The sequence below is a fragment of the Neopsephotus bourkii genome, unplaced genomic scaffold (genome assembly GCF_033783945.1).
Source record: "Neopsephotus bourkii isolate Nb327-2 ecotype Australia unplaced genomic scaffold, CSIRO-AGI_Nbou_v1 NB_495, whole genome shotgun sequence".
Lineage (NCBI taxonomy): Eukaryota > Metazoa > Chordata > Aves > Psittaciformes > Psittacidae > Neopsephotus > Neopsephotus bourkii.
Genome location: NW_026900996.1, coordinates 221,250 through 244,388, shown reverse-complemented (window position 1 = coordinate 244,388; position 23,139 = coordinate 221,250). Strand labels below are relative to the sequence as shown.

The following is a 23,139-nucleotide window of genomic DNA, read 5'->3' as shown; positions in this document are numbered from 1 at the left end:
AATCAATTTCCCATCATACTACTTTTTGAGCTTATTGTGTTCAAAATAGTTAAAGAATAGACATGCTATATGTTATTTCATTATGGCTAACTCCCTTTTTTAATTCCACTTTGGCATTTAGGACGATATAGTGTGAAGGAAATCAAAACACAAGTGAGAAATCAGCTCTTTGCTACAAAGGAGACAAACAGGGAAGGTTTGAAAAAAGGGGTTGAAGGAGAAAAGAAACCTCATTACAGAGAGATTAGAAAATTAATTGATAGGTGGCTCTAGCAGTTCCCCTTGGATATCTAAGGATCCTGTGAAAAGAAAGTGTAATCTCAAACATAAAATTTCTTCATATTATTACTTTCTCTGGCATAAAGACTCCTCTGAAGCATCATTAGGTTCCTATTATTTTCAGTGAAATAATTCACAAGAAAAGGGCATGAAAAAATCAGTAGAGGTAGCGTTATTCCCCCGAGAAACTTACTGTAGCTGATACTAAAACTGCAATAGGGAAGGCTTCTGTTCAGCATCAAACTTAAGAGATTTCTGCAGGGGTGATTCTGTTTCATGGAGGTTTTGGAACTCCTATGACATGAAGTTAATGTGACCTCTTTTTTCTCCAGATTTGCATGGGCCAGCCGATGAAATCACTGGGGTCTGAGAACTTGATCATATCCATGGCTCAATATAAGCATGTGTGAAATATGCAGCAGAACTATTTAGTGAAGTATCTATTAATTTTCCTTTTTTTTACCCCAAGGTTAAGTGTTAGCTTAGAGGTACTGTTCTTTCAAAACTGACAAACTATTTGTCACAGTGTTTTCTTCTCTACTGACAGGCCTTTTTTCCCTGTGTTTCCATGTATTTATTTAGCAGCTATATGTGTATACATTGTATGTTCTTATATGTGCAAATATATCATAGAATCATAGAATGGTTTGGGTTGAAAAGGACCTTAAGATCATCTAGCTCCAACATCCCTTCCATAGGCAGGGATGACTCGCACTAGACCATGTCACCCAAGGGTCCTTCCAGTCTGGCCTTGAACACTGCCAGGGATGGAGCATTTACCACTTCTTTGCGAAACCTGTCCGAGTGCCTCACCACCTTCACAGTAAAGAATTTTTTTATATCTAACCTGAACTTCCTCTGTTTAAGTTTGAACCGGTTACCCCTTGTCCTGTGACTACAGTTCCTGATGAAAGAGTCCCTCCCCAGCATCCCTGTAGGGCCCCTTCAGATACTAGAAGGCTGCTGTGAGGTCACCACACAGCCTTATCTTCTCCAGGCTGAGCAGCCTCAATTTTCTTAGCTTGTCTTTATATGGGAGGTGCCTCAGACCCCTTATCATCCTAGTGGCCCTCCTATGGACTTGCTTCAACATCTCAATGTCCTTCACACATATATACACACACATATGTTAAAAAAGTAACATTAAAAAGTCACATATTGGTTAAGTCTTTGATTTTAAAAATCTTTTTGTGTTAAAGGCTTTAGCTATTGTGATTATAAAAATGCTAATTTTGCCAAACTAAGCATATGCATAATTCTAACTCCTCTGACAGATGCGATCCTTGCAATACAAAATGCCAGTGAAGTGCCTTCTGCACATTGTATCATACTTTCACTAGATTATCATTCTTCTCTATGGGCTGGACCAACCATTTGCTCTTTCTTGTCTTCGCTGTGGTGTAACCATGGTATTATCACTACCTGTCACTTATACTTTCCAAAATGAAAATGAGGGTAAAGATAAATTCAACCCTAATTTAGATCAGAGACTGCTTGCCATATTGCCCCAGATAGAGGCATGACTATTGTCTCTTTAATGACTTTACTTCCTTGTTATGCTTATTTTCCATGTAATTCTTCCGGGTGACTAATGTGGTAATGGATATGCATTAAGGGAGAAACATTTCCACTGAAGTCTTTCCATGTTGAAGAAAATTTCAGAGTGAGCCATTCTCTGCAAATGTGATCCAGCTTCCAGAGGGAATTATGTCCACTTTTGAGAAGGTTCACCACCAAGATCTGTGAGATGCAAAATATAAAATGTTCATTTTCACTGACTCTCCACACTAACTATCTGTCATGTTATGCTATTGCTGCCTTCTTAGTTGAGGGAAAAACGGTCTTCTCCAGTAACTTTGAAGTTACCTGGCACCAAATTCTGTGTAACGGTCAATGTTTGCTATTCATTCCGAGCCCCTTGAACTGCTCTCTGTTTGGTCACACCTACTGCTTGTTCACATCAAAAACAAGTGCATTGCTTCTAACCAAGTTATGGGATAATTTTGAAATCCAAGAATCTGTTCTAGTTTCTACACAGATCTAAAAGCTGTACATTAAGCTTGGAAAAAGACCTTATAAAAGACTGTCTAAGGAGAATATTTCTTAATATGCTGACCTAGCTGAGAAGAGTTGTTTCTGCCTAGGACTTTTTCGTTTTAGTCATCTAGAGAAGACTTTGAGTGAAAAAATAGTCTTAAGCCAAAAATCAGTCGCTTGGAGAATCTAGTGTGTAATTTGTAGACAGAAAAAACAAAATTTTTGGAACTGTATTGAGTATGAGGATAAGGAACATTGTGCTTTAGAGATGTTAATTAAATTACAGTTCTGGTACTTGCATGGGTACAGCTGGATTTTTGTGAGGATGTATGCTGTTCCACAGGGTGCCTGTGAACAGCATATGGTATTCTGTGTGCTAATACGTACATGTAAATCTGCACTCCACCCTTATAAATATGAGGTGAAATTATAAGCACATGTACATTCTACAAGTAGTCAGCAGTGAAAGCCACACAAATAAAACAGCATCAGAAATTCCCACAACATTGCCCTAGCTCTTCAGCAGCTGTATTTTAGGCTGAAAAAAGAAGACCCTGAAATAGTAACTTTCTATGAAGGCAGTGGGGAAGAAAGTCTAAAAGTAGTGGTAAATTCTTTTCTCTGCCATTTCATGAAGAAACAGTTTTATTTATAGACATAAATTTCCTGCTGATGGTTTTGCTTTAGATTTTAAAAGTGAATAGAGATTATGTATGTACCTTGAATGCTAAAGATTATTAATTTCATTCACTTCAACTGAACTTCTGAAAAAATCTCTCACAGCTAAGCACACAGATTACTTGATCATCATATTCTAACTTGACTATCAGTGAAAATGACATTTATTTTGGTGTATCTACATTTAAGTGGAACCTTTATCTAGGTTTTAGGGGACTGATGAAATGCACCTGAACACACAGATTTTAAACAACTAACCTAAACTCAGGGTAGACATACTATCTGTAATTTATTCTGTGTAAATTGCACATACGCATTTTCAATCCTCTTCTTCCTTGATCCCAGTCCAAAAGCAGATAAAATAGATAGACTACATAATACAGGCCGTATGTCAGAAGTGCGTAACATTCCCAATTAGAGTCATAATTTTAGAAGTACTTAGCTGTCACTTAGGTATCCAAATATTTGGCCTGGTTTCTAAAATGCTTTGCACATGAGCCACTGAATTCTTCTGAAAGCATCTTGAAAGGCTGTCAGTAGGTTCTTTTGAATGGTACGTATTTTGCCAGTTTTGTTTGTTGGTTTTTTTTTTCATTTATGTGGGTTTTTTCTGGTTTTTTTTTTTTTTTTTTTTGAGGGATTTTGTTTGGTTGGTTTTGTGTTTTTTTTTGGGGGAGGGGGGAGTTGTTTGTTTTTTGTGGGGCTCTTGTTTTGTTTTGTTTTTTTAAGTACAAATACTTGAGCCCTATTTCTGCTTTCCCATAATCAAGGGCTAACATAGATAGTTTAGTATTGTAAATTTTTCATTCCTTTTAATATAAATTGTTAGCTTAGGAACATTTGAAACACAATGGAAGTGCCATTGTAGCATTCATGTAGATGGAAACTGACTTTAAAGTACAAGGTTTCTTTTATGCACTAGAGTTTTAAAGGGCTATCTCAAGAGCAAGTGTGTGTCTCTGGACAGGTAATGGCTGTCTTGGCCTTTTTCTCAGGTTCCATGCTCCTCAGAGATGGTGGGAGCAGGGCTCATACTGTCTTCTGTTATGAAAGTGCTCCATTACTCAACAGTGAGATTTCCTGTAGAGCTTTTTGCTGTCTTTGGAGCTTTTAAAAAAATGTGTAGATGAGGCCGTTAGTGGCATGGTTTAGTGGTGGGCTTGCCAGTGCTGGGGGAAAGGTTGGACTTGATGTTCTGAAAGATCTTTCCCAGCCTAGATGATTGTGTGATTCTAAGTTATGTAGCAGAGCCCTGACACGAAACGGATGGAATTTTTGTTTGTGAGCCTGTATGTAGGTGTGTATTTGTCAGCAGTCATTTCTCAAGTCAGAAAATTTTAAAGAAAAATCATTAAACATGCACCCCCACCTTTGTCATGAGCTGCTAATGACCTGTAATCTGTGGATACAGCCATATGAACTTCCTTCTCCTCCAAGAAAGTGCACACAATTTCTGTAATTGGAGCTGATGGAAAATTGTCTTTACAAACACCATTGCCTTCCATTCGCGGCTCCCACATCTCATTGCTGAGACTTGGGCTGAAAAGAAGATCTAATGAAGGAGTTTTCCAGCCTTTGGTGCACTGATGGCGCCTGCTCTCCCTGCTGTGCTGCATAGCACACTAGCCATTTGTTAGCAAGTTCATATTTCACACTACAGGGAATTGAAATGATTGAACAGACAGGAGAAGAGTTTTATTTCCAATAGCCTGCGTATCCCTAGACTCTGATTTGGCATAAAACATCTGCTTCGTGATCTGTTTCAAGGCCAGTTCCCTTCCACCAGCAAAGGTTATAACTTCAAGCAAGCTGTGCTTTCGCTGGTGGGGGGAGATTAGCCTGAAGACTTGATTTAGTCAGAATCAAAGCATCCTGACACAGAAATCCTTTTTTCAATTACTTCTGAAAGATCAGCCAGACAGTAAATGTGTTAACATACTGAACAGTGAGTAAAAGAGGCCATTGACTTCTGTTGTATGGGTTTTTGTGAGAAGTTGATATAATCCATATCTGTATGCATGTGTAGCTAGGAATTAACTTTCATTACTGTTCTGATAGTAAGAGAAGTAAAGATATTCTACATGTACCTGCTTAATGAGTCAGTAAGTAAATGTATTAGTTTCAGCTACAGTTTATGCATATTTTCAATTTACAAAGTTAATTGGTACAATATTGATGTAGTTTCTGTTAAAGTCTTGGGGAAAAGGCCCTACAAGATGAAATATTTGGAGACAAATTGATGCATTAAGTCTTCTATTAATATTCATGGTGGGGACCAAATTTCGAAGAATTTTGTCTCCTTCCAAAAAAGTCAGTTTTTGAAAGACTGATATAGATTTCCTTGCGTATTTGATGTAGATTCCTTCCATATAGAAATGTCATCTTGATCCACACTTACGTATATACAAATAAAATCCATGTTCCTTCTTGCAATAATGTAGTTAGAGTAAACCTTTATTAGAAAGAGCAGCATATCAAAATCTGTGTACTTCACTGACATTGGTGCACAGTCTTTACAACATATGGATATTTTTCCTTCTCAGAAAAAATCCTTTCTCTAGGTTAAAAAAAATCAGTAATTGAATATTTGCATATCTCCAAGGAGCCATGCAGCTTAAACTTTGCATTCATCTTCTGCAGTTCTTAGGCCACTTTTAGTTTAAGAGTAAGAATTATTGCCTTTATGAAGCGACTTTTTCTATAAAGTTAAAACCTCACAGCAGTGCACAGAAGGCCAGTGCTATAAAGAAACTAAGTAGAGCCTTTAACAGAGCAAGCCATGTAAGTGTTTTTGTTCCTATGGAGCAGATAGATTTGGTTCCATCTGTTCCATATTCATGACAAAGGAGCTCACTTTCAGGAGGACTGACTTCCCAGGAGCAGCATCCTAATGATCTTTTCACCACAGATTGAAAGGATCTGAAAATGGTCACTTCAGCTCAGCAGAAAGCAGCTAGCACTGATAACACTTCCGACCTTTTCTGCAGCTGTTTTAAGATGTGTGTTTTTCTGAATAAAGCAAAACAAAACCATAAACCTTGATCTCCTCTCTCCCTCCTGCCCTGCCCCTCCTCTCTTTCCCCCCATGTCAGTCCTCCTGAGGAGTTCAGGATATTTTCTCAAACAAAAATGGAATGGCACGTTACAAATAGAAGGTCAATTTTTCTTCATTTGCTCTTGGTATTAAAGGCAGAAGTGGAAAATGATTTACTGCCAGTCTGGGATCTGTCTCCTGAACTTTTCTCATCATCTCTACTGTCTCAGCAAGGAGATTCTGTGAATGAAAAATCCAAAGTCCACAAAATGTGTGCGAAAGTTCCTTGCTGGGTTTCGTAATTAGGATGCTTCAGTGCCACCTTTGATTACACACCTTGTGGGCTTTCAGATGAAAGCAAAAAAAAAAACTCAGCTTGATCCAAGAAAAAAATATTCCTATCTCTGCAGGATATTTCACAAGGGGAGAATAGAAAAATGCAGGAGTGTACGACAAGCACTCTTGCTTGGCTAAAGAACAAATTACTTAATGACCCTTGAAAGGTAAACTGGAAGTTTACAGAGATATTAAAAATTACCTAGGAACACAGAACAAGAAGAATCCTTTTGTGTCATTGGTTCTGGCTATGCAGAGCTATTGTGGCTGGAATTCCTGCTGTGGCATGCTGGACCCCCTGTGTCTCCATGCTCCAGGAGGGGTTGGTGGTGCCTGAGGCAGCTGTGAGAGTGGGATGTGAAAGCAGCACGCATACTGCTAAGGAGGCATACATCCAGCATAGCAGTAGCAGCTAAGGCTTAGCCTGCTTTAACTGTTACTGCAGCATCCATGTAGATGCTGCATACCAAAGGGTTTTCTGGCCTTCTGGCCAACACCACCATATCATGTAATTCATAGATGTGCATGAAAGCATTCACGCTCCTTGTTGTTTAAGACTGCAGATCAAACAGGACACACATATTTGCAGATCTGGAATTCACCTGATAAAGATGCACTACTACTAATACAGTGCTGGCATATGCTACTGTATTTGTACTCTTACTTGCTCATGACCCAGGACCCCACCGTAGTAGTTGTAATGAAACAGGTCTCTGCCTTTAGAATCTTTACTTGTCAGAATCAGAGCTTGACGTAACACTTGCACTAACATGTTTTGCCGACTTTCAATTTTCTATTTTCTATCTGGTTTCCATCCTATACAAATTTGGATGCATCTGTGTAAGGGCTGACTGTGTGCATAGAGGCTTTTTTTGTAAAGTCTGTGCCAAAGTGCTGTTAAGAGTTTTGGCATGAGAGAAAGCTCTTCAGAAATCTTTAAACCGTCCCTTTGCAAACTTCTGGGCATGAATATGCACTTATACATGTTCAAACTTGCATTATTCTCACTGTTCACCTTCATATTAAATAACAGCAAAATACAATCCTTAGTCTGTGCTTTTTCTCTAATTTTTTCCCTATCTTAAGACAGCTTCTTGAAGATCTCTTCCTGTATTTGCATCTTCTTCCTGCTCCATGAAACATAAAATATTTTCTTGCTTTGCTTATGTGAGTCAGTGGAAGTAACTTTTCATGTCTTTGTTGACATGGTTGGATGGGGCTTTGAGCAACTTGATATAGTGGGAGGTGCCCTTATTCAGGACATAAGGGTTTGAACTATATGATCTCTGAGGTCTCTTCCAACCCAAACCATTCTATGACTCTATGTATGTGTCACACTCCTAACAGGATACAAAATTTCTAATAGCTTCGGTATTTTTATAAGCTAACAGTATTTACAAGCACAGCATAGAATTTTAGAATTGTGTCTAAGTATTTTAAAGGTAATGGCGAGCCCCTGAAAATGGAGTTGAATGGAACACATCTCTCTGCATCTATAGTTTCAGAAGTGGTAAAGCTAGACATGATAATATGGAGTTCATTAAAGCATATGAGGTTTAGTAACATGATACAATACCCACAGATTCCGTGTGGGGGAAGGTCATTACTAACAAAACTGTAACGTCTCTTCAAAGGATTTGCTTACATCTAGTTCTTAGAGATGGAAATTAGCAAAATTGATAGCCTGCTTGAAGAAAAACATTCTACTTCTAGTGATACCAAGGGAAAATCAAAGTACAGAAGTGCTTATGAAAAGTATGAGGAGGATATATTTTTCTCTAAGTGCTCTATTTGATAGTATTAACTTGTTTTATTAGCAATTTACTCTAATACAGTCTTAATGTTGTACAATAACTGTATTTGGTTTTGTTAATGCTGCTGAAAACAGTAATGAGATCTGAGGTTTTTATTTCATTCACTTAATAAGTGTTGGTTTGTTGCAATAGAATAGTATGACATCAGTCATTTATATTGTGCTAGTGCAGAAATATTAGCCCTTATATTATGGCATGTAATACAGTTTGCCTTTATGAAAGAGAAACCTTCTATTAGAGAAAGGCCTGTAAGTATTTCATGTATGACCAACTATATGATCTGTTCTTCACATATACCTCCTTATTTCACAGGAGCTTACATGCAACTAAAAGTCCATTCACAGTAGGATATGCCTTTCAGTTATTTCCAGCTGAGCTTTGTCTGGTTTTTAATGAGAGGAGACACCAGAGAGGCAAGACTGCTTCTCCGGGCAGCTCAGATTGCAGTTAGATGACAGCTGTGTCCTGGTACATAAACAAACATAATTGTTCTTGTTTTTATTAAAAAAAAAAAAAAAAGAGTCTTTGGAAAGAACATCCAAGCTTGGTTCTTGCTTCTCACTTTGGTTCAAGCCTTGGTGCAGGGCAAAGCTAAGCCAGGGCTGGGTTTTTCTGGAGAAAAGGTGTCTGCTTTGTTCTCCTCCTGAAGGTGTGAAGAGTACAGGCTGCCATGCATTAAGGTGATTTTTTTTTTCCTGAACTTGACCAGACTCAGTGACTTGGGAGGACAGATCATAACAGTATGAGTATATCAAACCTTTGAACTGAACCCAAAATGGTGCTGTCTGCCTCATATGAGCCCTCAGCTGCTACTCATGTCTGGAGACATCCAGTGCTATGAAGGACTGGGCTTTGGGATGCTTTGATGTTCTGCAATGGATTACAAACTGCAATAAAAATTATGTTCTTCCTAGCCAAGCAGTTGCAATGGGACAGTTAATTCAGCATTAAGTGCTAATGCAGAAACAGGTTCTATGTATTACTTTCTTCCAAGAACTCTCACTAAAATAACATTTGTCTGAAAAGTTATTTCCATTTTCTAGGTTCTTTTTAGGGGGTCTGAGAAATATAGTCACCTGTGAGATAAACCTTAATAATCCAGTGTTTTTACAAGTGCAGAGCTGGTGAGGGTTAAGCATTAGAAGCTGGTGAGGTATAAAACTTTAGAAAATTAAAGTACTATTTCAAATTTGTTTGTTGTTGTGCATACAGCTTTTATCAAGTCTTTTTCTCCATTACTGTGTGCTCTGTGATTTATATTTTACATGAAGTGCAGAACGTAAGTTTGTGTATTTGTCTGGGCATGCGTATACCTACATACAGAGATGAGTACAGAAATATTATGTGTTTTTACATTCACTTCATAAAGATGTAGCTGAGTATGCAGGAGTAAAGCAAAATACTCATTTGCATTAGGTGTCCTTTTAATATCATGGATCTTAAAACTTCATTTGGAAATACTAGTATCCATAGTAATTTTTTAATAAAAATAAAATAAAAAATAGTAATTAAAGAAACATCTGTATGATTATTTATTTTCCTTGTTAGTTTTTTTTTTTTTTAGTTTTCAAGTGCTCTTGGCATTGCTAGATCAGGTGGTTTTATAGGCAAGATTCATGGTCTGTTGGCTTGAGATTTCTGAGTCTTTAGCCTGCTCAGTAATTTTTTTTTTTCGTAAAATCTCACCTTGGTGATGACTAAACACAGGGACTTTGAAATAGCAAGGGTACAAATAAGGTTAGTCACAATTTACTGAGGAAATGGGCTTAATTTTTAGGTCTGAAGAATGAGTAAGTCATGGACATTCACTATTTAAATTTTCTCAGAATGGACTTTTGTTTTTGCTACCAGAACAAAAGTTTTGCTGGTATGTTGGAATGAAAGAGCAGACACACAAAACCTCTTTTTTCAAATTAAACTCACAAATTAATGAAAAGTATCTATTTTTAATTTTTTATTTTAGCACTTACAAGGAAAAATGATCAGCAAATCCTTTCAGGTAGCTTCTTTTTGATTAATAATTTTGAAGACTGTTGTCCTGATATGTGGGTCTTACTTCATGTATGCACACAAAGGAATGCTTTATTAATTCATTAAATTCTAGATGACTTTTTCAGTTGTACCATTTATGCAAATTTGTAACTTTTTTCATTCTAAAGAGTGATAAGAATATTAATAACTAATTCTGCATTTACCTGCCTAATTTACATACATTTGTGTTGTATGGGAAATCACATGAAAACCTGCAGGGGAAAGGCTCAGCTCTTCTAACAACTAATAGGCTATTTTTTCTTTTGACTTGCACAAATTGAGAAATATTGCCTGCGGCAAGCATGATGGAAAACTGCATTTTTAATGCTTGCACACATACTCATTTCTTTGCAAAGAAAGAAGCAGATGATTGTTCTTAAAAATAAAACTTTCTAAAGGTCTGTAGCTGGCACAGAATATTGTATGCTAAAACACTTCAGATTGGTGGAATTATGATTTGCGGGTTGTGGTTTAAGCCCAGTTGGCAACTCAGCCACGCAGCCCTTGTTCACTCCCCCCATTTCCTCCTGCTGCTCCAGGAGGGATGGGGAGGAGAATCGAAAGAATGTAACTCCCACGGGTTGAGATAAGAGCAGTCCAGTAACTAAGGTATAACACAAACCACTGGTGCTACCACCAATAATAATAATAATGATAAGGGAAATAACAAGGGAAGAGAATGCAACAGCTCACCATCCGCTGACCGATACCCAGCCTGACCCAAGCAGTGATCTAGCCCTTCCGGGTAACTGCTCCCGTTTTATATACTGGGCATGACGTGCTGTGATATGGAACACCCCTTTGGCTAGTTTGGGTGAGGTGTCCTGTCTCTCCTTCCTCCCAGCTTCCCTTCCTCCCTGGCAGAGCATGAGACTCTCAAAGTCCTTGGTCAGAGTAAACATTACTGAGCAGCAACTAAAACCGTTGGTGTTATCAGCGCTGTTCGTAGTCTGAAGTAAAAAACACAGCACTGCACCAAATACTAAGAAGGAAAAAAATGACTTCTGCTGAACCCAGGCCAGGAGGTCATGTAAGGTTACCTGGATGTTGGATTTGACTAATGGGAGTGGTACTGTGCCGGAAAGGAATAGAGGCAAATCATAGCTATAAATATTTTCTTCTGAAGAGATTATCTGTAATTTACAGGACTGAGAGTGGAAAGACTGCATAAACATGAGTTTCTGATTTACAACTTGCAGCATCCTGTGTATGGGGTTGCTGCAAGTTCTCCACTTGTGGTGTTTTGCCAGGTGATTACCAAAGTCACACGTGCAACCCTTTTGACTGGGCAATATTATGTGTTTACTCTGTCTATATGCATGTGGCATCTCAATTTAGTGTGCTGGAGAGAATTTAAAAATTAGTTCCCTATTCTCTTCTTATTCTGAATCACACAATATTTATGGTCAGTGCTTGTGGCTGGGAAGTATTTACCAGTGCCAGAATTTGTGTAACACACACAGAGGATGTTAGTAGTAGTATATCTGCAGAGAACTGAGGTGAGATGTTGCTGTGATATCTCAGATCTTCTCCACAAGGAGACCCTGTTTCTGGACATATTAACAGAGGCCATAAAAAAACATTCATCACAGTTTCTTGAAACAGTGAGATCAGTCTTGTCTCCACAGTATTTCGTGAACACTGTTTTATAATTCTTCTGAGAATACTCCAGATGAGCTGGTAATAGAAACTTGAAATACAAAGCAGCAAGAGTTGTCATCTGCACAATAGCTGCATCATGCTATGTCAGGGCTTGGGGATGTTGCAGTTCTGCATAAGGAAAAAGTTTCTATTCTTTTACCAGCATCTGCCCTTTCTAAAACTGATGTGCTGTCTGAGTGACTAAGGTAAATGGAGAGCTATTTGTACACTGAATGATTCCAGTTTTGCTCTGAAATAGGGACCATAGTGGGTTGTACCTGGGATAGTAAATATATTTGTAGTGCTAAATGAGGACTTGAATAGCATTTTATGATTTTTTTTTTTTTATATCAGAACTTGTATTTTAAGAAGAGATGCAATGCTGTAATTAGAAAGCTGAGAATGGGTGCCGAGGCAAACAGAGGAAACCACTGATTACATGTGAATATCAGTAAATGGAATGGTGGAGACACTTTCCTTATGTGGCATCTTAGTAAATTGTTCTTAGGTTAGAAACAGAGGCTGAAATAGTTGCCAGCCAAACTGCTGCCTGTCTTGGGAAAGGAAATACTTAATTACAGCTTTGGTCACATGACTAGCAAGCCATTATAACCAAGTTATTTTGGGCTTTTTAATAGTTATTCTTTTTTGTATATTTACTTTTTAATTACCTAACTTTTTAGGTTATTGGGCCATATCTTGATGACATTTTTAGGAGTCTGAGGGATTTAACATAATAAATTTAACTCCAGTATTGTTGGGGGAAAAAAAAACCCATGCTGTTTTCTGTGAGTGTAACTTTTTGTTCTCTCTCTGTGGCTTCCTGCAGCCATTGAATAGCCCTGCTAAACCTTATCAGTCTGAGGAAGGACCTAACCTGTTTTTTATATGATATATTAATACTGTACCTTGTGTTTTCTAGCAGAGAACTGCTTAAGAGTGGGATAAAAGGAGCTGGATTTTTCCCCCTCCCCTCCTCCCCCAATGTTTAAATATAGGCAGCAAATACTGAAATATTTATGGTTTGATTCTAGATGAGATCAATTTTCTTCACTCCCCTTTGTTTACAGAGGAAGTAGTTCAGAAAAGACACATTTTCTTATCTAATTTGGTGTTAACGGTCCATTTTTGGATCCAGCTTAAATCTAGTCCTATGTGAAGTAGCTCATTGCAAGGGGTTTTTTTTGTAGTTCAGCTAATGGAGGCAGAATATTCACCTCATAAGTACACACATCATTACTTGAATTTCTTCTAAATCATGTAATTTTCCTATTAACAAAAAAAAAAGAGGCACCAAACCAGTTATGTTTATAATCACTGAGGTATTTTCATGTATCTTGTAATTTCAGAGGGATTTTGGTGTACACTTCCCTCTAACCCCAAGTCTTTGTGTAACTGTAAAGTCTGAAACATATTCCTTAAAAGGGAGAGCCAGGAAATTGTCATGAAGTTGCTGGTAAAGCTGAGGTAGAGCCAGGGAGGAGTGAAGCATCATAGGAATTGTGATGACATATAAGAACTAGTAACACTGAAGAGTACCTATTCTGTTTTTCACTATGATTCTTCCTGACACAGACTAAACAGTCAAGCCTTTTCTATTCTAATATCATTCGTGGGAAAAAAATAGAGGATATAACCTCTTTTGCTCACTATAAGAGATCTTTTTTTCAAAGGTGGGTTTTGGTTTTTTTGTTTTGTTTGGGTTTTTTTTCTTGTTGTTTTACAGCAGGGTTTCAACTACCTTTCTTTCCCTTGGGAATTTTGGCTTTTGAAATGGAATATGTTTCAAGGTATGGGTTCCATTAACATCAGAGACCTCCTGCTCCCAGAACTAGCCTCTACTTTACAGCTAATATCACCTTTAAAATGGGCAAATGCAAAAGTCTTATACCAAAGCCTTAGGGGCTTGCCTGGTTTTGTGCAGAAAGGAGAATGAAGTTTCTCTTAGTATGTCCTAGAAAGACCATCTTTTCTTATACTATAGCTCATTTCAGTGGAATGTAACAACAGCAATGTTTAACCTGGGAAGCAACTTTTAGCAGATCCCAGCTAACAAAGGGAAGCAATCTTTTGCCTTTCGTGACTCTTCTCTGTGGGTAATATATCTGATCTTAAGGGAAAAACTATAATTGGTCTTTGCTTTTTCTTTTAATATGAAAAGAAGAAAGGGAGGGAGGGAGAAGGAGAAAGGAATTAAAAGCGATTGCAGTCATGCATCTTAGCAAATAGTTAACTTCTCAGGAAGGCGGAAGAGATTGCAATGTATTCCTATATCAGCCTCAGTCTTGGTTGTTGAGGTAGAGATAGCAGAACAATATGTCACTTGGTTTTGGTTTTTTTTTGGTGTGTTTTTTTTTTTTTTAATTCATTATTATTCCTTCTGAGAGAGTAAAAAAAATATTAAATAGGAATCTCTCTGGGTTTATTGCAAACATTGACAATACATAGTTTTCCTAGAAAGGTAAAAAGCACCTTTTCTTACTTACTGCTAAAACTGTCCATTTCTGGGATGATGATTTAAATGCAAGTGTTATGGTTGCAATAGGACTGCAGTTCATGGTAACTGCAAACCAGAGGACTGCTGGAAAAAATTTAAGTAGGGAACGGTTTTTAGAGTTTTCGTTCCAAAAAACATGGACTCATAGAATAGTTAGGGTTGGAAAGGACCTTAAGATCGTCTAGTTCCAACTTCCCTAGGCCCATGGACAGGGGAGCCTTATACTAGACCATGTTGCCCAAGACTCTGTCCAGCCTGGCCTTGAACATTGCTGGGGATAGAGTATTTACCATGGCCAATCACTAGGACTGTTTGCTCTTTAATGTGTGCAAATATTATGTACACATATAAACTTAAATGTAGAGAACATTAATTTTCTGGTTTTCCAGACAGAATTTATTATCTCCTTGCTGTCTTAGCTAGTCGGTGGTATCCTTGTTAGTTACTGACTAACAGAGTATTCTAATAAACAGCACTGAGCAAAGCATGCTTATCTTACGGACATTAACAACAGCATGTAAGCATCAAAGCTAAAACTTCACTTTAAATAAGTGTGTTTCATGATGCACTTCTGAAATAATTTCTGAACAGAAGAATCTGTTAGTGATAAAATTACTGTAGGGACTCTATTTTTGCTAATGTTGGAAATGTTATTTCTACCTTTATGCTAGTAATATGGTAATGACTATATAATTCTTATCTTTCAAGATGTCTGTTTAGTCTGAGCAAAGTATTTAGCCAGTTGCATATATTCGATCAGAACCACAGAAAGGACACAATTTCCTGAATATAACCACAGAGTGCAAATATTGTGCCCTAAATAACACACCAGTTACTGTAAATGTCATTAAAGAGAGCTTTTCTGATTTTGATTTAGTAAGAGCCTATAGCAAAGCCAGCTGTTAACACTTCTTAACTGCTTGTTGTTTTGAAGGGGGAATATCATTTCTACACGCTTTTGTCTTTTGATTAAAAGAGGGAAGCAATTTTTCAAGCACTTCCCAACAGGTGCAGACCCACGGCATTAGCTCTACTGGACTCTTTACTTTGCTCCTTTTTTTGTGTTTGTACTGAATTTTCTAGTTCTTGTCAAGTTTTTTCTGGGAAAAAGTTGACATCTGTCTTGGAAGCACGTCATCAAAGATGAAGGGAATTTATTTCTAGCTGGTTGAGGAGCCCCTTCAAGTGTAAGATGAGCATGAAGATACGAGATTCATGTCTGTGCAAAAAAACATTTTATTTGTTATTTGTCCCAAACTGGACAAAATCAAGGAAAAATGGATGAAACAGTGATAAACAGAACAAGCTAACATCTTGCCAGTCCAATTATCTTTTGTAAATCATAACAGTCTCCAATAGTTGCCATTTGCTACAAAAAGCAACTTATTCTGCCTTAATACATAACTTTTTTAGTTATGGGGAAGACTGTGTAACGAAACAATTTACTTTGTAGTGCTGCAGGCAACATTTTCAGCCATAGCTTTTGAGGTTTTTTGCAAGGGTAAAAAAAACATGGATGTGGACAGTTTTTCAGAAGTGAAAATCTGGATGCCCAGGTCAAGTTTCTTGGATGCCAATGTACAATTTCAAAATTGCAGACACTGGTGAAAGTTACCAGTGTGTTCAGATTGGCAGATAATACACTAGGGAATCCAGTCTGTGGTGACATGCAGGCACATCTCTCTATAATCATGCCTTTTGAGGCAAGCATAGTTCTAGAAAGGAAGTTTTCTCAGCAGCATGTATTCCTGGGAAATAACTAGGTGCTGACACTAGTCTTATGTGTATGATCTTTTGCATTAGACATTATGTTTTCACCTTTTTTTCAGTAAGTACTCTTATAATGAAAAGCTTTGAATGAGCAATTATGAGGTAGGACAGAAAGAAGGAATAAACTGGTTTTGATTTGTTAGTTAATGGAACATGGGGAATCATGTTTTGACCGAAGCAATGTAAGTCTTTTCTCAACAAAGGCAGATGTATTGGAACATACAGAGGCTGACTTTGACATATTAATCTAGTGGCATATATTTCTACTTTTGTTGGGAGTATATACATAGTTCTATTTTTAACATTGTCACCTTCAGTGTCCCTTTGATTTTTCATCCCTTTTTAGATTGCTCAAACCAAGACTAGCTTTTCTGTAAGTGATCTTAATTATTTTGAAGTGTAATTTTTAAGAGCAGACACCTGCATTACAGCAGAAACCATATTAAAACAACCTCTTGAGAAAAACGTGTGGAGAGGTGAAAGCAGATAATGAAACATTGAAAATACCATGTGCTTCACTTCTTCCATGTAAAATAATCAAAAAAGGGATTAGAATAAATTATGCAGTTCTTTCCCTGCTTTTCATAATCAAAATACTTTGTGCACTCGAAGTCCTTACCACCAGAGTCTGAAACGTCTGCAGCCCTTAAGATGATGGGGAGGTAAAGGATATTTTATTTTAGCACAAAAAAAATGATTCTAATTTTCACTTTCTTACTTTTCCATATCTTTCCTTCTTTCCCATTTACAGCTTCTGCAATCCCAGGTAATGGAAGGAGATCCTGTCTAAAGCTTAAGGTCTTTGTGCGACCAGCAAGTAAGTTCTTCAGATTAAGTTTCTGAGGGTAGCTTTGTAGCGCATGCTTTACTGTGTGCTCTAGTAAACAGCAGTAAATCTTATTTTACTGTTAAATCTTTTGTACCTGTTCTGTACAGCAACATCTGTGCTATGATTTCCATTGTATTTTCTTATCATTTTTCATAAAGCTTTGTTTTAATTATACAACAGTTGCTAACTTGTTGATTCTTAGACTGTTGTGCAAGTGAAAGGCTATACTGGCATTTGGTCAAGTGCCACAGACTTTAAAATACAAATATGCTTAGCTATATATACTAAATAGAGAGACAAAAGAGAGGAAAACAGGAAAGTGGGGAGTTTAAGGGTGTCTCACTAACATATTTGGCTGTTATCTCTATTTTTGTTATAGACAGCTGTATGAAAACTATAGGTGTTCATGATCGTGTTTTCGATGTTAACGACAAAGTAGAAAATTCATTAGAACCAGCAGGTTAGTATGCTTAGAGAATCTCTTTTAACAAATGCGTGTATCCCTCTGGTGCTTCAGTACTTTTTTTCGTCTTCTCTCTGCATGCTTTGCATGGTACAACTGCTCCGCTTTTGAACATTTCTAGCAGTGCTAATATTGCTTATGCTTTCCTGTATCGTTGTTTAATGCAGGGGAGGAAAGTGTTGCTTGATTTGTTTTTTTGGGTGATGTGGTTTAATAAAATATGGTATGTGCCAGTGTAAAAATTTTTTCCAATATCTGAGGTCACTGGCCCATTCAAGCCAAAACCCCAGGCAAAACTCTATTTACTAACTGAGCCCAAAGTTTTAGGAATAGTCAATGGGCACAGCTTCATTTATTATGTGCTTTCAAAAGACTTTCAGAAAAACAGAACCACTCCTTATTTCATGCTAGTGTATGAAATAGGTGTGCGTCTGACCGTGTAAGTAAGCAATTAGTCCTTTAAAATTATATAAATTTGCATATATATTTGGTTAGGCAAAGCATAATTTTTTACATGTATGCACACAAACACACACACTCAATAGCTATAAATTCCTATCCTGTTTTTAGTGAAACAAACGTAAGTTTTGGGTGGCTTTTTTGTCCTTTTTTTTTTTTGCAAAACACTGCCTTAGGGATAAGAATAATTCTTGCTATGATAAAGCCGTTCAATAGCCTAGGGCAAATTTACATTAACCTCCACTGTCACAAGCTAATCTGTTTCCTGTGTGAAAAGTGCATGTATATGGTTTGCATAGCTCAGATTTATGACAGATAGAAGCATTTTTAGTTCTAGGGGTGTGAGTAATCCCACCAAGTTGAATGGGATGGCTCATGACATCAAAATTAGGTGTATATGTAGGAAGAATATTTGCAATAGTAGTACTAACTGTTCATTTTATATGTACCTACACATTACTCACACATTTTATTCAAGCCTTAATAATTAATATACATAGTTAAAAAAAAACCAAACAAAATATACCAGAAAAGAATTGCACACATACCATTTAGTACATACCATGACAAACAGATTACCAGTATCTCTTTTTTTTTTTTCCCCTTCTTATGCTATTTGAAAGAGACTTCCTCTTTGGTATGAAGCAACATATTCTTTTTTTCTCTTTGTTATTTGCATTTTCTTTACTTAAAAGTCATTATTGATACAGAAGTATAAATAATGCTTCCACAAGTCATCCAGTTTGAATGATTTACCTATGGGTACACAATAGATTTTATTACTTTTCTTTTAAGAGAATTTTTGGGACTCTCCTAAAAAATTCAGGTTTTAGAATCAAAGATGTTATCTAAGCAAAGTTAGATGCAAGGAGAGTGCATTTATATTAAGATATATTTGTACATTGCTTAAGAGAATTCTTCTACAGAAAGCATTAGGATGATTTTTCACTACTCTAAGTAACCTATGAATCTAGGAATTCAATTCACTTCTGTATGTTTTGTGATTTGGTGAACTTGGACAAATTAATGTGCATTTCTTCTGCTACTGGTTTGCAAAAGAGATTATGTGAGTATTATATGCCTGATTTTAGCGAACTTGTTAAACGTTTTTCTTACAGCAGTGCTGCTCTCTTCCCATTGAATGGCTATACCTAACTAGCACCATCACAAAATCATATTGTTAGAAAGCAGTAGGCAAACCAGCAAACAAAATTAATCCAAAGAGCACCTTGCAGTCTGAGATGAAATACTGCTTTTGTTACCAGTGGGAAATAATAGATTTAATGAGAAGGTTTGATAGCAGAAAGTTTCCACTCTTGACATCAGTATATATTTGCATTATTTGGACCAGTCACCATTAGATAATCAGTTGTTCCTAGATCTGCCAACAGCTGTCACACTTTTCTATTATTAGGCCATTAGACTTGCCACTACCTTGGTGGACCCTGTTGCATGTGATCTGTGTCATGTACTAATTTACCTGCTCCCGACATGCATCTTCTGCTTCTGTGCTCTCCCCTAGCCTGCCACTGTCTTCCACAGTAGACAGAAGAACTGGGAGGCAAGAGGGTCATGTTCAGCATATTACTTACTATCACCTTTCTTTTAAGAATCACAATTTGTGTAATTTTTGAACACTTGTAATTACATTGGTCAGTTCAGGAATTTATATGAAAATGGTCTATAGAGATCACACTTGTTTCAGAAGAGATTAAAAGTCATTGACCTATTCCTGTCCTCCCCCTCTCTTCATCCTTAATAATAAAAATAAAATATCACTAAACAATAATTGCAGCTGTGCATACCTGGAAAATCTATACCTGAAGCATATGATGTAAAGGTATGTGATCAAGAAAATTCATGGTAGTTGAAAAACTTTTTTCTAATTTCTGCTGCATTCCTAGTCTTCAGCAGTGACCTTCCAGATTTTAAGCACAAATTTTGTACCCTTCATCACTTGCCTTCAGTGTTAAAAATAAAGCAATACCTTTTCCCCAAGCATTAAAGATTGTGCAGTGTTACAACTCTGCACCTCCAAGGAAAATCATATTTGTATATGATTTTGAGAACACAGATTAACCAAGTGCTCTAATGTACAAGTGCAGAAACCTTGGGACTGTGCTGACAGAAAACCCAGATGATTTCTTGAAAGGAACCCATTAATGTTACATAAAAATTAATTCCTCTATGAAGAATGGCTTTATAAAAATGGCACCACAGAAGATCTCCATATTTTTCATGTAAAATAAGTAATCTTTTGTTAATTTTTTTTAAACAGTAGCCCATGTTCCTGTCATTGCAGTATCTGATAGTCAAAGTGAATGAGAACTTATTACTGCTTTACACTAGTTTTGCTCTATTGTGTTTTAGTGCTGACTCATGAATGCAATTAGGACAAAAACGTTGACATTCGACATTGCAAATTCAGGCTTATTTGCAATTCTGTTGGTGATGCAAGAGGTAGAAGGTAGTGCACATCATTCTCCTCTGCAGTTTTAGTTCATCAGCAGTGAGTAAATGTTTCCAAATCAGGAAGAACTGACTATATATATATATATATGAAAGAAGAGTTAACAGTTACAATAGGGATATTTTTTCCTCATAACTTCTTAGAGTATGATTTAATTAGGACCTGCTTTTGTGAAATACTGCACTCTCATTGCACTGTCACCAAAGCACAGAAGTGTAATTCAGAAGTGAAATGTGAGACAGCTTTTGGTACTCACAGCCGCTGGAACTGGAACATTTCAGTAGCCAGCATTCACTGAAGGGGCCTTGCTCAAGGCTGAAGTGCCTGGTAAGGTCTCCCTGCCATACATGGTGAAGAGCTGTAACCAAAGTCACTCCAGCCAACCTCTCCCACTGTCATCAGTGGGACTGCCCTCTGATGATGTCCTTTTCTTACAAATGTGAATATATTTACAGCTGATCAGTGCTTGCTTTTCATACTTTTGCCTTGAGCAGCCCTGAAGAACTGTTGGTAAGCTTAATGTGATCGTAGCATCAGTTTGGACTGAGAAAAAAACCTGTGATAAATTGCTAATCCAAATTGCTCTTTCTGTGTAACTGAACTGGGGCTGAAGAGCCTATTAACATAAATTGTGCTAAGTGCTCTACCTGCTTTAGTGCTAGGTCTCAACGTTATGAAAGAAGGGATCTTGTTTCTAGTTAAAGCAAAGCAACGTGGAAAGCTCCACGCCAAAGCAGCATGGTGATCCCATGTCTCAAGTGTTTGACACTCACACCGAGTGTCCTTACTCAAGCCTTTAACCAGACTTGCAAAGCTCTCACCCAGGGCCATTCTAGCAGTGCAGTTTGTTGAGATGGGAGCTATGGGACAGATACATCACAGATATGTCAACATACCTCACAAAATGGGGGAGTTTATTACACTAAGTAGTGAGATACTATTAATCTTCCTGGAAACTTAGGCACTCTAAAATAACTCAAGAATAAATTTTGAGACCACTTCATACTTCCTAAACAGGTTTAGCTTATTTAATTTATTTGGTACTAAGAACATACAAATCCAGAGGTGATTTTTTATGGCAAGTTTCAGACAGATTACTTTGTAAATAGTCAAATTAGATAACTGTGGATATGGAAGACTTTGCAGAGGAAAATATCATACCTGTAACAGCACTGAAGTTGAATTTTACTTCACCTACCAATTATGTTACAAGCTGTAGCTTTAAGACTGATCTTTGGTTAGTAAAAGCTAAACAGAGCTTTATTTGGTATCATAAATTTAGTATTCGCTATTGTGTTCTCTTCTGCCACTAATGTATGTTTACCTAACTCAGCTGTTCTTTTTTACATTATTTTTAGCAGTGTATACATAAATCGGGGGGGGGGCCCCCCCCCCCGTACCATAAAAGGTAGTCTGTTACCTGCGAGGTTTTCCAGATTTAGTATGCTCTATAAAATTGGAGATAATCAATTGTTAGCCCTTAAAATTCTCTTTTGCGAAAGGGAGACTGATCTTATGCCCCCTCTACATCCCCAGATGTGGTACACTTCAGTGTAAATTTCATGTGTGGAAGTGGAATATATGCCTGGGCTTGCAGGCTGTTACTTCTAATTCAGGACCCAAAATCTGTAACTCGGTAAGGGGATTAACTGTGAAATTAATTCTGAGCATGTGCAGCTCTTCTTCAAAGCCTTTTGAAAATCAGGTGCTTTTATTTAGCTGCCTCCCTATTGACATTGCTATCTAATAAGCCATCCAAACCTAGAGCTACAGTGTTTTATTAGAAGAGGAATCATTCATTCCTCAACATGCCAAAATCAGACTTCCTTTCTGCTCCTCTGGTCTTCAATGGGAGTTTTGCCAGTAAGAAATGCAGGACTTGGCCCCAGGTTGGTTACATAATGAGGTATTACATGCTTGTGAAAGTCAATGACAGCACAAGGTTCATTGCCCAATTTCATAAAGGCACTGAAATCTACTTAGAGTTGTCAGCTCAGTGAGAGTTTATTAAGGATGCAAAATCTCATTGGAATGTATGCTTTGTGTTTGAACAGATGATACCGTACATGAGTCAGCTGAACCATCCCGTGGTGAGAACGCAGCACAGACACCAAGGATACCGAGCCGGCTTTTGGCAACTCTATTGTTCCTCTTGGCAATGCTTTTGATATTATAGCACAGTATGCTCCGGTAACCTGTCACAGAAAATACGAGGGTCTTGGAACATCAAAGATCCACCTAACTCATCATCCCAGGAAAGGGACTTTATTGTTTTTGCAGATGTCAAATTGTTATTTTTCCCTTTTCCCTTTTCTTCTCCCTTTAGCCTGAACTCAGCAAAAATTTGAAGGGGATAACTAGCTTCAGCACCCACCCCTACCTACCCTTGACTTTCTTAACCCCTCCATATAAATAAAAGGACTCCAAATGAAAATGCCAAACTATGATAGTGACACTAGTGATTCTTATTTTCCTCTGCATTCTCCTTTAAGAAGTCACCTCTGTTAGCTCACTGTGTCATCCATATGTGGACAAGGAAGAACAGTGGGAAATGCAGTCAGTGAAGGATAAGGAAAGTGAGTTAAAGCCTGGGAGAGTTTTTCTCTGATACAATATTTAGGCCTTCTCATTCAGCAGTGTAAGATGATCATGCAAGGCATTGTGTCACCATGTCAGGACTGGAAGGGAAATATTAAGAATAGATATAATATAGCACCATTTCCTTCAGGAGTTTCCAAGTGAACAGGCTTCTGACTGGGAAAGACTGTGTTTCTTATAGGACTGTCCTGAAACATCTTTGA

General features: G+C 37.4%; 1 protein-coding gene across 1 annotated transcript in view; it reads left to right on the top strand.

The window, feature by feature from the left end:
- The window catches only part of EFNA5 (ephrin A5), a 36,498-nt gene extending 13,719 nt beyond the window's left edge, over positions 1 to 22,779 (top strand). Inside the window, exons 2-4 of the mRNA XM_061350438.1 lie at positions 16,869 to 16,934; positions 17,326 to 17,406; positions 22,393 to 22,779. Coding sequence (XP_061206422.1) covers positions 16,869 to 16,934; positions 17,326 to 17,406; positions 22,393 to 22,514 — 269 coding nt within the window. The 3' untranslated portion in view covers positions 22,515 to 22,779. The remainder of the gene's footprint in view (positions 1 to 16,868; positions 16,935 to 17,325; positions 17,407 to 22,392) is intronic.
- The last annotated feature ends 360 nt before the right edge of the window (positions 22,780 to 23,139 follow it).